Source organism: Cnephaeus nilssonii, assembly GCF_951640355.1.
Source record: "Cnephaeus nilssonii genome assembly, chromosome: 13".
Classification (NCBI taxonomy): domain Eukaryota; kingdom Metazoa; phylum Chordata; class Mammalia; order Chiroptera; family Vespertilionidae; genus Cnephaeus; species Cnephaeus nilssonii.
In genome coordinates, this window is record NC_137084.1 from 68,811,431 (window position 1) to 68,826,259 (window position 14,829).

At 41.7% G+C, this 14,829-nt stretch overlaps 1 protein-coding gene across 1 annotated transcript; it reads left to right on the forward strand.

Moving 5' to 3' along the window:
• Positions 1-265: 265 nt before the first annotated feature.
• On the forward strand, positions 266-13,562 carry LOC307110192 (rho GTPase-activating protein 20-like; the record flags this gene model as incomplete). Its single annotated transcript, XM_079789193.1, has 7 exons — positions 266-293; positions 1,699-1,877; positions 3,208-3,369; positions 6,971-7,080; positions 9,242-9,431; positions 10,528-10,642; positions 11,640-13,562. 7 exons carry the CDS (start codon positions 266-268, stop codon positions 13,514-13,516), a joined length of 2,661 nt encoding a protein of 886 aa, XP_079645319.1. The 3' UTR covers positions 13,517-13,562.
• Between the last annotated feature and the right edge of the window lie 1,267 nt (positions 13,563-14,829).

A 14,829-nucleotide genomic window follows, 5' to 3' on the forward strand; every position in this document is an offset into this window, starting at 1 on the left:
ATCACCATGACTCATGCCAAAGTTCTTTTCATGCATTATCCTACTTAAGCCTCTCAATAAGCCTGTGAGGCGGAGGGCGGGGGCAGGCTAGAAGAGGTCAATGGGGGAAAGGGAGAGACATATGTAATACTTTTAACAATAAATACTTTTAAAAGAGAAGAGAGGTTAAGTAACTTTCCCCCAGGTTAGTGTCAGAGCCCGGAGTCTAACTGAGCTCCTAACTCTAGAACCAAAGGCCTTTACACCTGCTGTGTGCACTTTGATGATGCGTGTACCTGTCCTGAGGAAGCAAGGTGGGTGGTGGTCTGGAGCCTATTCAGTAAAATGTCACTTTTTGGTTTATCCTCCCACAACTTGCATTGGTTTGGTATTTGCTTTAAATTTGGCCATTCTGTGGAAATAAAACATTTCATGACACTGCTGACCCACTCATCCCTGAAAAGCTCATCTCTTCCAGCGGGAATGTTGAGTAGTTGACATCAAGTTGGGTAGTGTGGTTGGCTGTCAGGGCCATGCAGCAGGGGCTCAGTGACTAATTGCCTTACCCTCTCTCTGGAGAAAATGGAGTCAGACCTGAGTGGGTGCCACTGAGGACTATGGCTCCTCCAATCTCAGTTCGGTCAGCCCTATCTACAAGCTGTTTTGAATCTGCCCACACCTGGGTGCTTTGGGTCTGCAGAGATTTGGGCAGAATTTATGCACAGCATTTGGGGCTCCCACTATTTAGTTTTCTCCTTCTAGGACTTACAGCTCCTGTGGAAACCTCCCTTCCATTCTCTAGTTCTCCAAGCCAGTGGGAGTGCAGGTTTCTTTCCAAATTTCAGTCACCCCACCATCCTGGGGCCTGTCTTCAGGCTAAAAGCTGTAAGAATAGAAAACTTACCCAGGGCCATGCCATTCCCTTCCTCCAAAGTGTCAACTTCTATCTCAAGTACTAGTATTTCCCTTCTTTTGGTCCCTCTTTAGTGCCTCAGGTAGGCTTTTTAAAATGTTTTGTTTTATAATTTTGTTTTAAAATTTTATTTTAAGAGTTTATAATTGGTATTGTGTGTAGATGTTGAGGCTAAAGGACAAGAGAGAGTAGCAGAAATGTCTGAAAGAATCCTTAAAGAACTGTTCTTGTAACTATCACCTCCTGTGCACATCCATCCATTTTTCCCCTCCTCTTCCTCCTCCTCCTCCTCTTCCTCCTCATCGTCCTCCTCCTCCTTCTCCTCCACCTCCTCCTCCTCCTCCTCTTCCTTCTCCTCCTCCTCCTCCTCCTCCTCCTCCTCCTCCTCCTCCTCCTCCTTTTCCTCTCTGTCTCACTATTTAATTGTAGTCTAACAATATCCTCAACTTTTTTGTGTGCCTAGTCTCATCTTTATATGTTGGAATGAAACATAAATATTTTTTGTTTTGTTTTAAGTTGTTACAGTAAAATAAGGGACCCTTTCTTTCACCTTTGAGAATTCAGTGCCAAATCTCATGGAAACAAACCGGTGATGTTCCAAAAACGAGTAGGACAAACCCAAATATTTGATTCTTAATTTATAAAATATTATAATGAAATTTCATAAATTGAATTAATAGTAACAAAGGATACCTATAAGCAGTTTTTCTCTTTGAGTCATAGTAATGAGTGTAACATAAAAATAGAAACTGTAGAAATAAGGTGAAGTGAGTTAAACTGGTTTTTCTACCTCACTTCTTCCTTAGATTCGGGTCAGAAGACATTTAAAAGGAGAAGATCTATCATCAATTGGGCCTTTTGGCGGGGTTCTGGCACTCACCTGGATAACTCGCCCATGTCCCCAACCTCTCCTATGACAGGACAGCTCTTTGGAGTGTCTCTGACAAATATCTGTGACAATGACAATCTGCCCAAACCTGTCTTGGTAAGTCTCATTCCAGCCTGGAACACCAATGGGAAGGGATATTTGGGGAAGGAGAGAGCTCTGAGAGGCAAATCTATACCCAAATGGAAATATAGACACCCATGGCTTTGGCTGAGAATATTTATTATTATTACTTCAAAAAATAAAAATCTGATTAGCTATTAACAGAATCATACATTAGACATAATAGGAAGAGATCACCTAATCGCCTTGTCTTAGAAAAGAGCCACATAAACTGCTCAGACAGATTAGAATTTGCTTGGTAGAGAGGGCATAATCCCTCACATTTCTCTCACTTCCTTTCTTGAATTCTGCATTGTTCTGAAAATCTCCTTTAATCCCTTTAGCAGCAGACTATTCAATCATATGCTTTTTATAAATATTACATGTGTTTTATTTATATTTCAAGTATTTACGTATAAAGATACATCCTCTGGCATTTAGTTATCTTTCACCTGTATAGAGTGGATCAGGTGAAAACCACTGTATTTGTCTTATCTCCAAATGACCATTGTTAAGCAACATTTATTGAGTATCCAGTGTCTTCTAAGTGCTCTACTAGATGTATGCATTTTATGGTATACTGCGCATCTGTAAATGATAGACACTAGCCTAGCCACTCTATCGATTCCTCTGCACAACAGAGTTAAGGGGTAGTTATCATCATCATCGTTATCATCCCTCCCTTACAAATTTATTTTAAAGCCTTAAATTTATCCTATATCACACAGTAAATATGTGCTATAATTAGGTTTCAAATCCCAGGGGTTGCTTGTCTCCAACACCCATTCTTTTCCTGCCCTGAAGGCAGAGGATGTACAGCTTGAAAGAAAGCAAAACGAAATATGAAATATGGCCGGAATGCACTGGGATGGAGAAAGCTTCCTGGAGGGAAAGAAGGAAGTAAAGACAGGAAGTAGAATGAAGTATGGAGATGCATTAAAAGAAAGATAAGCGAGTGGAGAATGAGTTTGACAATAATATTTCCATATTTGGGTGAAGAGTTTGTATTGGAGAGTAATGGGGAGAGAGTGGTGAGATAGAAGAGACCAGGTGACAGAGACGCTAATGCAAAGAAATCTGAGTTTAAAGTGTCCCTTGGGTCATTGAAACAAGACAGTCTCCTTAAAGCAAGTGTTTGAGGTAAAATGGTTTTTAGATGTTGAATAAATAGAACAGAGATTTAGAGATACCAAAAAATCAGTTGACTAATTCCTCTAGCAGTCCATCCAGTTGGATCCCCAGAGCCGTCCCCTCGTCCACCCTCCCTCTGGCAGAGAGAGACTGCTGGTATTTGTTAAGTGCCTTTTTCCACTTTGCTTTCCCATAGGATATGCTTTTTTTCCTTAATCAACAAGGACCCCTCACGAAAGGCATCTTCAGACAGTCCACCACCGTGAAGTTGTGCAAAGAGCTGAAGGAGAAACTGGACGCTGGAGCAGACGTGCGCCTGGACTGTGAATCCATTTTCGTGATAGCGTCTGTTCTGAAGGTAGGAGTTCTCCCTCCACCACCCACAGTGCACCTCTGGAGAAACAACTGGTTCCTTTCATTTTGACGTTATTCCCATCTGCAAAGAACCATAATAGATTAGAACCTAAAAAGTATTAAAAAATAGTTCACAAAGTCAAGATTGTCCTTTAAAAGCCACAGCCAATGAATGGCATGACATGGCATGTCAGACGAACTTTTTAAGTTTTTCTATTTCACTCCACTCTTCTCATCATGACTTCTGCTACCCCATGCAAAAAAATATGAATTAAGTTAAATTTAAAATAATCAAAACACATACAGCCCATTTACCAAAACAAACATCCCTAGCTATGATGACTTCCTCACAATCTACTACCTTCCTAAAATATGCAATTCTTTAAAAAATATGTTTTATTAAACTTTGAAAAAGAAGTTTACCATACCAAACAAGCATTTGCCTAACAACCGAAACAAAAATTGCTCTCTGAGGCCCCTGAAACTTCCATTCATTGATGCAGTCATGGTGCCTTCCTTGTCCCTAATGCGTTTTAAAGTAAAAGTGGGGCAGGAGTGGCTCTGAACTCGCCTCCTTTTATAAAAACCTTCCCTGACGTTTTTACGGTTCTCACCCACACCCCATGGTTACTTAAGTCACATCCACACTTGGCTTAGAGCACTTCTAAAATGTTTTCCTCCCGCATTCTTGAAAATGCCTCACATTTTTTGAAAATGTAGAGTCAAAACCAGCTTGTAGCAGAGCTTTAGACCTTAGGGGTAGCTTCTGCAGACCTGCTGCCTCAGGCTTCCATCTCCCAGCTGGGTGGGAAGCACCTTGCCAGGGCAGAGACTCTCCCACACCCTACTACTGCCCTGTGGGGTGGGGAACTGCTTACAGAATCCTGCTTTATGACTAAATGCACAGTCAGATGATTCTTGGTACATGGGCCATGTCTGCTCTTAACCCTGCTACAGGCTGTGCTGTAAGGAGCACTCAGAAGAACCGGGAGGCTGGCTCATCCAGTTTGTATTGCACAGAGTCTGTGATTACTCTTCAGCCCCGGAACACAATAAAGATATGCATGGTGTGCGCGGCCAGATATATGTCTGGGAGATAGATACATACAAGTATACACACACAACGAGTTTTTCTTGTTTAATCATCTAATTAGACTTTCTCCCATCTCTTAATTTAAGAAGCTAAAGCCTTGGCTTTAGAACATTTTCCTTACCATGCTATTCTTCACAGTACCACACTTCTTAAAATTGTGTGCTAAATTATTGAGGCTAACACAAAAGTATAATCCTAGAAGAGTTCGTCTGCATTCCAAATTGGAGAAGTATTACTTGTACAAAAATAAGCAAAGGACAAAACTAATGCAAATGATTGAAAAGTCTGGTTAAATAGGTTACAAGTAGTTGACATTCTATAACCATGTAACTGCATTTTACTCTCATTTCTTCTAAGTGGCTGCAGGAAAGGACATACTTTTTGCCAAAAGTTAAAGATTTTGAGTTTTTGTTTTGCTTCTTGTTTTTAAGACTATTTGGAAGTGCTACTTTAGGTTTCCTTTAATGTTTTACTTCTGTTGGTTTTGTTTAACTATAAGCTCAACTCTTCAAACTATAATTGAAAGAAAATTGCTTGAGACGCTGTAACTTTGATCCGACAGACCTTTGAGGGAAAGTTCATTTTTTGCCCTGCAGGAATCTCATCTCAGATGAGCCTGGTAGTCCTGCTGGTGACCAGGGCTCTGGTTTGGGAGGGCAGGAGACAGCTGAGTGCTGGGAGTCAGTGATTGTAGTTCAGGACCAGCTCTCATATTCTTTCTCAGCTGCGATGGCGGTTGTATTTCATAACTTGTTATTCCAGCTGTGGAGAGTTCATTGGGATGTTATGACCTATTATCTTTCAAGTGTAGGTTTAAGATTAAATGAACTTTTCCTTCAAGACAGATCATAAGTATGTGTTCCACTGTGATTTAAACAGAGTGCTATTGTCACTGTCCCACTTTGAAATAACAGTTTGCCTCTTTGAATCTGACTTTTAAAGTAGGTGCAGCAACTAAAATTAGTTTGGAATTATGAAAATTCAATGCCTTTATCCCAAAAGAGGTAACTTTTGTAAAGACACATCTGAGTCACAAGTATCCAGGTGCATTTCTACTGGAAGATGTAATAGAACAGAGAAACATAGAATAGGAAGAATCAGTCATCTTCCCGCTTGCTCTCCACTCTTAAAAAAAATTGTGATAGGAGACATGACTACAAAGAGGTTTTTTAAATTATCTTGGAATCTCAGTTATAGTTAGTTGGCCTTCCCTTGTCCTCACTAATATTTGTCCATATGCAAATAGCAACAGCTCAGTAATCACCACCACTATGTGTGGGACTGTGCTTGGCATTGAAGTGTATGAGTAGAGAGTGAGGGTCCGCCCTTGCCTTGGACCTACTCATGTCATGAGCTACTGGGGGAGAGACACATGTAATCAGCTAACTATAATAGTGAGATGTCGCAGCCTTCATATCAGTAACATAAGCATGACATGTAAGTAACAAGTTGTGTTGTCTTTTGTAAAGTTGCTGATTTGGTTTTCCAGCAATGTTTAAATAGTTCATGTGCATCTTTCACCACTTTCCATGAACTTGTAGAATGATAGCCAACCATGGGTACAGTGCTTAGACATGAAATTGAGTTTTCTCTGCCTAAAGTTTACTGAGGTAGAGATCAGACTTTGCAAGCTCAGCTTTGCAAATACCATGCCAAAAACAACAGAGAGAGTTGGCTTAAAACAGAAATGAACATAGGACCAGAACCAAATTTAGTTTATTTTTAAGTTTTTTATAAACAAAGGTCAAACAACAAACATCCTTGGCCATAAGTATATGCGTTATGATCTGGTCTCACCACACCCAGCCCCACCAGTGGTTCAGCAGAACAGAGTCTGGAATGCCAGAGAGGACAATGTGCTGGGAACATGATAATCAGTATACATCAGGCACAGGGTGCCTCCTCAGGCTCCCAGAGCCTAGCCACTGTCTGGAATGTTTTTTCTCCCCAAACAGTGAGAGCCCTTCCATGGGGAATAGAAGGGAGAAACTCTAACTATCTCTAGATGGAAATTGCTCAGCAGTTCCGCTGGAATATAACATTTGAAAATAGCAAGGACTCTGTTTTATTCACTGCTCTGTCCCTAGTACATATGAGTAAGTATGTATAGAATGATTGGATGCTGATTACATTAGGAACCTCACCAATATCTTTGTGCATTTCTTTGAACCAGTGACTTGAGGGGGAAGAGGGGATTTAGGATGATTTGCCAGGCCCTGTCACATACACTAGTTTGCTAAAATGTATACAAACAGGCACTTTCAGCCCAAAGAGGTTGTCCTGTATCTTTCCCATTACAATCCAGACTACAGTTGCTCCTCTGGTTTTTGCTAGAAAAAAGTCAAAGCATGTGTTTCTACATGTGCACATTAGGGGAGAGTTGGCACCAAGAACTGTGTATTCCAAAGAAGGGAAGACTTAACTCTTTTCAACAAAATGTTTTATAATCACTCCAGTACATGTTTAGCATGAGAATAATGATTTAAAATATTTATTTTTTCCTCTCTCTCAGGATTTTCTACGACATATTCCCAGAAGTATTTTCTCAACAGATCTCTATGATAACTGGGTCTGTGTAATGGATCAAGGAAATGATGAAGAGAAAATAAATACAATTCAAAGGTAATTATTCTAATTTGGTCACATCTCAAAAATACTTTTTAAAAATCATATGTTTTATAAGCTCATCTCATGAAGTAATGATACCCATGGGGATCAGTTTAAAAACAGATTTATGCTAGCCACTGTCATTATTATGATTGTTTATTTCCTAATCTTATTAACATGGCACACTTGACCATTGTACACCTTCTATATGTCTAATCTGAGAGGAGTTGATAAAAACCAATACTATAAAGCCAATTTATGATCTTAATTTTGGTAAATATTTAACCAGACAACCCCTTCTATATCTCATTCACCAACTGAATTCACACAGAGAATATTTCCTCCTTCAAGGAACTCACACTCTGGTAGAGTGCACAGGTAAAGCCAGAATTACAATGGCAATACAGTATAGTCAGTGCTGTAAAAGAAATATGTGGAGGAGGGCATTGTGGGAGCACTGTAGAGAGGCAGGTAGCTCTGGATAATCGTCAAGGAAAAGGGAGTTGCACAGATGCAGTCTGATCACAAGGAGTGCATCCTCTATACTCAGGCAAAGGAAGCTGCTGGCAGAACTCACCCCCGACCCCTCCATTTCCTGCATTATAAGAGAGCAAGAAAGAAGTGTCCATCAAAAAAGCAATACTTCCAGTTCTTTGAAAATCCAAAAATCCCAATACCATTTTTTCCATATGCTTCTTCAATACAGTTTTTTTTCTCAAACAATTTTAAAATATAAGTAATTATCTACATCCTGCTATTGATAGACATCCCTTGTCTGTAGAAGAACAGGATACAACTGTTGGAGAAAGAAAGCAAAACCTTGTCACAAAATACCCTCTGCTTCCATTATGGTTTGATGGAAACCATTCAGAGATAGTGAAGGTTAGATTCTGTGCTTTTGGCTCATTGTCTAAAACTTCACACCCTACTGTTAAGGTGATTACCTTAAAAAAAAAAAAAGGTAACACTATGACTCTCACATAAATACAAAATGAACATGTGTAAAAGATTTCATTTACATCATTAATTAATGAGAGAACTGATCATTTCAAACTACCACAACTTATGTAGTTGAATCAGAAATGAATTTATAAATACATGCAAAACTGGCTTTCTCTACTGAGGCATTGAGGGGTAGTGGAGGGCACAAATAAATCATTTGTCTCTTGACCAGACAGAATTTTTTCAATTCTATGAGCAAGTGTTAGGTGCACTGTAAGTCATCAATAACTTACAGAGTTTGTAGAGTTAGCTCAGAGGCTTAGGGCCTCCATAAAACCAGGTGACCCAAGAGTGTGCTAGACAGGGTCTCACTTTCCATTGAGCACACTCAGTAATCTTTCGGTCTGTTTCAATATCTTTCATAATTTGTCCCTATAAACTACACTCGTTGTGAGTTCATTGTACTGAAGAAATGCCTCTGTTGTTTTTGCAACAGGAATCAGACCAATTTTCTCCTCTTGGTTGCAGATTCTTGTTTTAAAAAAGTAACAACCTTGATATCAACATATAAGTTTTTTGGATGGTAGTAAATATTATTTTCAGTGAATGATAATTTAAAACCCTCTTATCACTTACAAAAGGAGAACAGTAGGAAATAGACTATCATAAGCTTGACTTATATGTGAAAGTGATACCAGAAAGATGAGCCTTGGGACAAATTGACTTTGGGAGCTAGTGGAGCAGAGCCTCAGCTCTCAGAATGGACTAGGCAGTCTTAATAGCTCAAGTTTGGGTTCTCACCAAGAGATACACTTGGAAATAAAGGAGCACTTTAAGTTTAATGGTTGTTGACTTTCATCAGAAAGATTTTTGTGGTTTTTTGGTGGAGAATATTCTGAAATGTTACAGGATTTAACTAAATTAAAATACATTTTGTTAGTTTCAGGTAAATTGGGTAGCATTTTTTGTGAGCCATTTTTGTGCAGTCTCTTACATTTTCATTGAGTTGTGAAGACAGTGTACAAAATAAATAGCTAAATCCCCTTTCTTATTTTCCCTCTTTCTGTACAGGCAATGCTCACTTTGCATGGTACCATGTTAACTGAAACTCCTGCACATCTGGACTGTGTTTTGCTTTGCATGAGGAATTCATGGAAAGCAAGGGTTGCCTGTTTATACAAATAGTTTATGAAATGTCTTGCTTAAAGAGTGCATTTTTTTTTTCTATCTTCAGGCTGTTAGACCAGCTTCCAAGAGCCAATATTGTTCTTCTAAGATACCTTTTTGGGGTACTACACAACATTGTGCAACAGTCCTCATCCAATCTGATGAACGCATATAATTTAGCGGTGTGTATCGCTCCGAGCATTCTTTGGTCTGCTACTTCCTGCAGCCCAGAATTAGAACCCGTATTTGCAAAAAAGGTAATGAAGTTTTTCATTTTTATGCCGTGGGAGACTGAGTCCCCATTTTGAAGCTAAAATTCAGAGTATTCATTCTAAAAGACATTTTCTGAAAGAACATAAATTTGGGCTCACTAATTGTTTTATCCTATCTGGTAAACTATAGAAAAGTGGTTTCTGAAGCAGAAAAGTGCTAGCAGTTGGGTTAGTTCTCTTTTTCCTTGAAAGAGGCAAAAAACTGTGACTGACTTCAACCACAGAATGATAAGCAGTTGGTTTGAGAAAAGAAACAAGAACTTTGAAGTTAGACAAGCCAGGGTTCACGTCTCAGCCCCACCACTTGCCAGTTGTACACTCCTGGGCAAAATTAGTTACACTCATCCAGTTTCTCCTCTGGAAAGTGGAGGTGGTGATACCACCTCTCGTTCATACAGTGGTTACTTGAAACCACACCCCTGTGGTGCCTGGCGTGCCCACCATTCTGTTTGCTCCTTTGCTCAGCTATTGAGGCAGGGAAACTACAGTGAGACTCCAGTACAGCTCAGTGGAGGCAGAAAGCTCCCTGGTGAAGTCTCACCACTTCTGCAGGAGCCTCCCAGGAGGGAGAATGCCGGAAGGAAGTGCCTAGGGAGAAACCAATGGGGCAAAATGCAGGTTTTCTCTCCAGCTGTCTCTCTCCTTCACAGTCAACCCATAGAGGATGCCCTCTTCCCAGACCCATGACAACTACCTCATACATAAGAAATGCATTCATATGTCTGTCTAGTGATGCTTCACGGGCTTTAATAACAAAGTGTATTTCGTTACCCTAAGCACTGTAGAGAATATGTAAAACTACCCTAATTTTAAAGGCAGAACCATTGGGAAGAAAATGTTAGTATTAAGCCAAAGCCACAAATAATAACTTTAGTCCACTGATTAAAATGGGTTTCTATCCCCAAATTAACTCTTGTCATAGCTTTTTAGGGGAATCTCTTTTGTATACCTTTAAAATAGACATGATTTTTTTCTCAGGATTCTTTTGCATTTTTGTTGAAATCAGCACTCATATATTAAGTATGGTTTATAGATATGCTGTATGGAAAGTGGCACTTCAATTTTGTCCCTTTTTGTACAGGTTACTCTGCTTATTCAATTTCTGATTGAAAATTGCTGTAGAATATTTGGAGAAGAAATCACTTCCCTCTTTGGAGAGGTGTCAGTGATGTGTGACATTAGAGAGAATACCTCAGGTATTGTGACTAATTGGATTGCTTTCCTGTGAGAAATAGACGCGCGTCGGTGAAGGTGATGGGACCGTGGTTCTCCTGGATCCCACGGTAGCTCCGGTGAAGGGAGCCACTGGCCTGGGTCCGTGGGCCTAGGGCTCCTTCATTAGAAGGCAGGCTGGTGTGAACACTGGTGGGGTTCACGTAGATACGATGAGATCCCCAACTTCAGGAACCTGTTAGCACTTATTGGTGTTCATCTTTTTGTAAACGGAGCTTTACAAGGAATGCTAATGCACATCATAGGACGGGAGTTAAAGCTGGAGCAGAAGGCCCAGAGGCCGCAGAGGCAGCCGGGCTTTTCCGCTCTCCCCTTCCTCTGCTTCCCTGGGACACTCGGGATGCTGGTGGCTCTAAAACCGTTTCTAAGCAACAGCATCCAGACTGTGAAGTCCTGTACCACCAATGACTAGTTAGATCACCTTTGGTCAATTATTCTCTGCCACTGAACATTGATTCTGTATCGATAAAATATGGATGCCCATAATGCCTAACTTTTATGGTGGTTTTAAAGATTAAATAAATAATGGATATTAAAGAACTCTATAAAAGAGAAGTTGACAGGGTTTTAAATTGTTGCCCAGAGAGTTAATTTTGTGTATTCACCAGCAAGCCATGCTAGTAGGAAGTCTCATTCAGAATCCACATGTACTTGGCATTGATTCCTTTAATTTTTTTGTGTGTCATTTCTCGGTATTATGACATGTCTCTCTGCTTTGAGGAAATCTTACTTAAGGAAAGCCCATTTCTTCAGGAACTGAGATAAATCTAGTACACCCAATTTTATTTTGTATTCTGCACTGACAAATTGAGAGATTGTGAATGATCTTTTTTCCTTAAGTATAGAAATTTGAAAAATCTACATGAAAAAAGAATTAAACTAAGCATCACAGTTTTTGTTACTTTAGACAGCATGCACTTGGAGTATTTAACGAGGTTATCATGGTTTGATTTCCCGCAGATCTCTCTTGCTTACAAATGACTGACTCGTCCTATGACAACTTGGAAAACGAGCTGAATGAGGATGCTGACGCTCCGTGCAGTGACCTGGTGACGACCCTCGGCCAGGGGAGCAGAAGCATGGACCCCGTCCTCACCCTCAGTGACTATGACCCCGACCAGCCTGAACTGGAAGGTCTTTTAACCCTGAGCGACTTTGACTTAGACCGTCCAAAACATGAAGACATTCAACTGGAAGGGCCTCTCGATTCCAAGCCAGTGACTGTCACAGTGCTGTACGGAGAGGCCACCCTGCAGGACCATGCCGGGGCCCCATCCGGCACAACCACACCCAGCTATCTGTCCATGGCTGCAGAAGATGCTCCGAAAAGCCCTCGGCGCCACCGGCGCTGCTCGGAGCCCAGCATCGACTATCGAGATGCAAAGCTTTCCTCTTTCCGCGAGTTTTACCAGAAAAAGCTACGCAAGTCCAGCTGTGATGCAATTCTGTCGCAGAAAGGTGAGGACCATCTGAAGCAAAATGAACCCCCACGGGAGGAGGGTAAGACGTGTTTTAAACAGGCTGTAGTCACAGGCACTGATAACAAGAAAAATGCCTCTAATAAAAATGCTAAGAAGAAGGGCTTCTTTGCTCATGAAGGAAGCCACATGAAGCTCCCCTCTCCCTCAAAGCCAGTGGCCATTTCTGTGGCATCTTGCAATTACATGTGCTCACATGATTGTCCCAGGAGCCAGGCCTCTGATGCAGACACACCTGGACGCGCCACAACAAACGCAGCAGATGCCCCCAAGCGTTCCAGGAGGTACTGGTGCTGCTTAGAGCCCAGCACCAATGACCAGCACTCCAAGCTGAGCTATCTCAGGGGGATTTTTTCAAGGAAACACAATAAAGGCAGCTATGAAGTAGGCCCCTTGCCTGGAGAGGAGGAGTATCTCCAGCAGCACAAGTCTTTACAAATGGAGGGGCAAAAGCTCATTAACCAGAGCTTGGTCATGGGGATCGAGGTGGGCAAGAGCGGTGCCACCAGCCAGAGCACTGAGACCCTTTTACCCTCGAGGTTAAGCATCTGCCCCAGGACTAGCTGTTCCAGCTTGTCCTCCCCAGGCACCTCCCCATCTGGCTCCTCCGTGAGCTCCCAAGACAGTGCTTTTTCTCAGATTTCAGAGCATTCCGTGTTTACGCCCACTGAAACCTCCTGCCCAATAGATTGCACTTTTCAGGCCCATGGCCAGCAGGGAGAACCTTCCGACTTCGGCAGCTCCAGACTCACTTCTGGAGGGTCTGGTCCCGTCTCTGGGCAGGCCAGCAGCCGCCTGGCTTATACAAAAAAGGACACCTTAGAGAGGCATTCACACATGCATTCTGTAACCCTTCATCCCAGCACGTGGCTAAGAAATGGTATGGCCAGTTTAAAAAACTGGTCCCTCAAAAACAAAGCCAGGGCAGCCAGACCAGAGGAAAGGAAAATAGCTTCTCTACCAGGACCTGCAGAGCCACGTCCACATGCTTCTGGGGCTCCGGAAGCCAACCCACAGCAAGAGACACAGAAAGACATGCCCCTGAGGGCACCTGCAGAACTTCCAGCTGTGCCCACAGCCCAGCAGCACAGCTCCGATCCCAGCCACGTCTCCGAGCCACGCGGTAGCTCTCCATCCAGCCAAGTGGAAGGCACATTGGAGCTTTGTCTGAAGTCACAGGAGGAAGGAGAGAGTAGCGGGCAGTGCTCTCCGGGTACCCCGCCCTGTGAGAGATCCTCACCCCACTCTTCGGTTATGGATGATGAGTCCAGCCCAGACTCAGGGCCTACAGTAGTGTGTGATGTTGCGGACAAACATTCAACCAAAGACATTTTACCACAAGAAGAACCTGATGTCTAGAAGAACAGAAGGTGGTCTAACAATGACATCGAGACAATAATCATTATGACCCCTTTGTATAAAGTACCTGGAACAGGTAGCAAAAAGATAATTATTGCTAATACTTAGGACAATAAAATAATTCTCTTTACAAAGACCATGTGGCAAGAAGTTTAACTACAATAATTCATTAGAGCGTGGGACTGGGCCTGTCATGATTTTGGAGATATTAGCAGAGAGAGAAAGTGTCTTCTTTTGTTTTTCTTCTTTACTTTTAACTTTATTGAATTTTTTAGGTAACATTGGTTAATAAAATTATATAGGTTTCAGGTGTACAATTATAGAACACATCATCAATATATTGTATTGTGTGTTCACCACCCAAAGTCAAGTCTGCTTCCATCATCATTTATCTCCCTTGACCCTCCTCCATCACTCCCACCTCCTTTCCTTCTGGTAATCACCATACAGTTGTCTGTGTCTATGAGGGTTTGGTGTGGTGGTTTTTTTTTTTGGGGGGGGGGTACTTAATTCCTTCACCTTTTTCACTCAGCTCCCCAACCCAACACCCTCTGACAGCTGTCAGTCTCTATGAGTCTGTTTCTATTTTGTTCCTTAGTGGAATCATGTGGTACTTGTTTTTCTCTGACCGGTTTATCATTTAGCATAAAAAGGAAGCATGCATTATACCAGGTTAGTTCTCTGAGAAGGCCAGGGTATCATTAGTGAAGAATGGAGACTGTGGGAGAGGGGAAGGGTGCAGACAAACAATCCACATTCCATGGAATATGTTCAATAAATAAGCAAGAAAAACGCCACTAATCAAAGTATTGGGAAGAAAAGCATGCCCACTAATGAAGGAAATCATGTGAAACATTTCCCTTAATCCAAGTCACTGGCTATTTCTGTGACTTCTTAGAGTCATATGTCCTTGCAGGATCCTTCAGAAAATAGCCCAGGATGTAGCTAGACTGGGAAAAAAGAGAGTGGCTCAAGAGCCATGAGTATCATGATGCCATTTTTTGTTGGTTGTGTTACTTGATTCATTTGTCCATTAGCACTGCATCGCTTTGCAAAAGCTCCAGTAAACAGCTGGGCGGAGAAAGACGAAACGTTGCCCATCTCCGTGTTCTTTACAAAGGGACTTGGGCTGGAAGCATTCTCCAGAAAGACAGCGTTTCCAATTAGAAGGTGGCCTGAATGCACCCGTTACCAGAGGGTGGGGGGAAACTGCAAAACAGTCCTTTCTCTGTTACACGAATGCTGTTGCCAGCATGATGAAAGCTGGCCTCCTCTTTGCTGAAATGTTTTCTGCAGCCCCGCCTCTTAGAGTA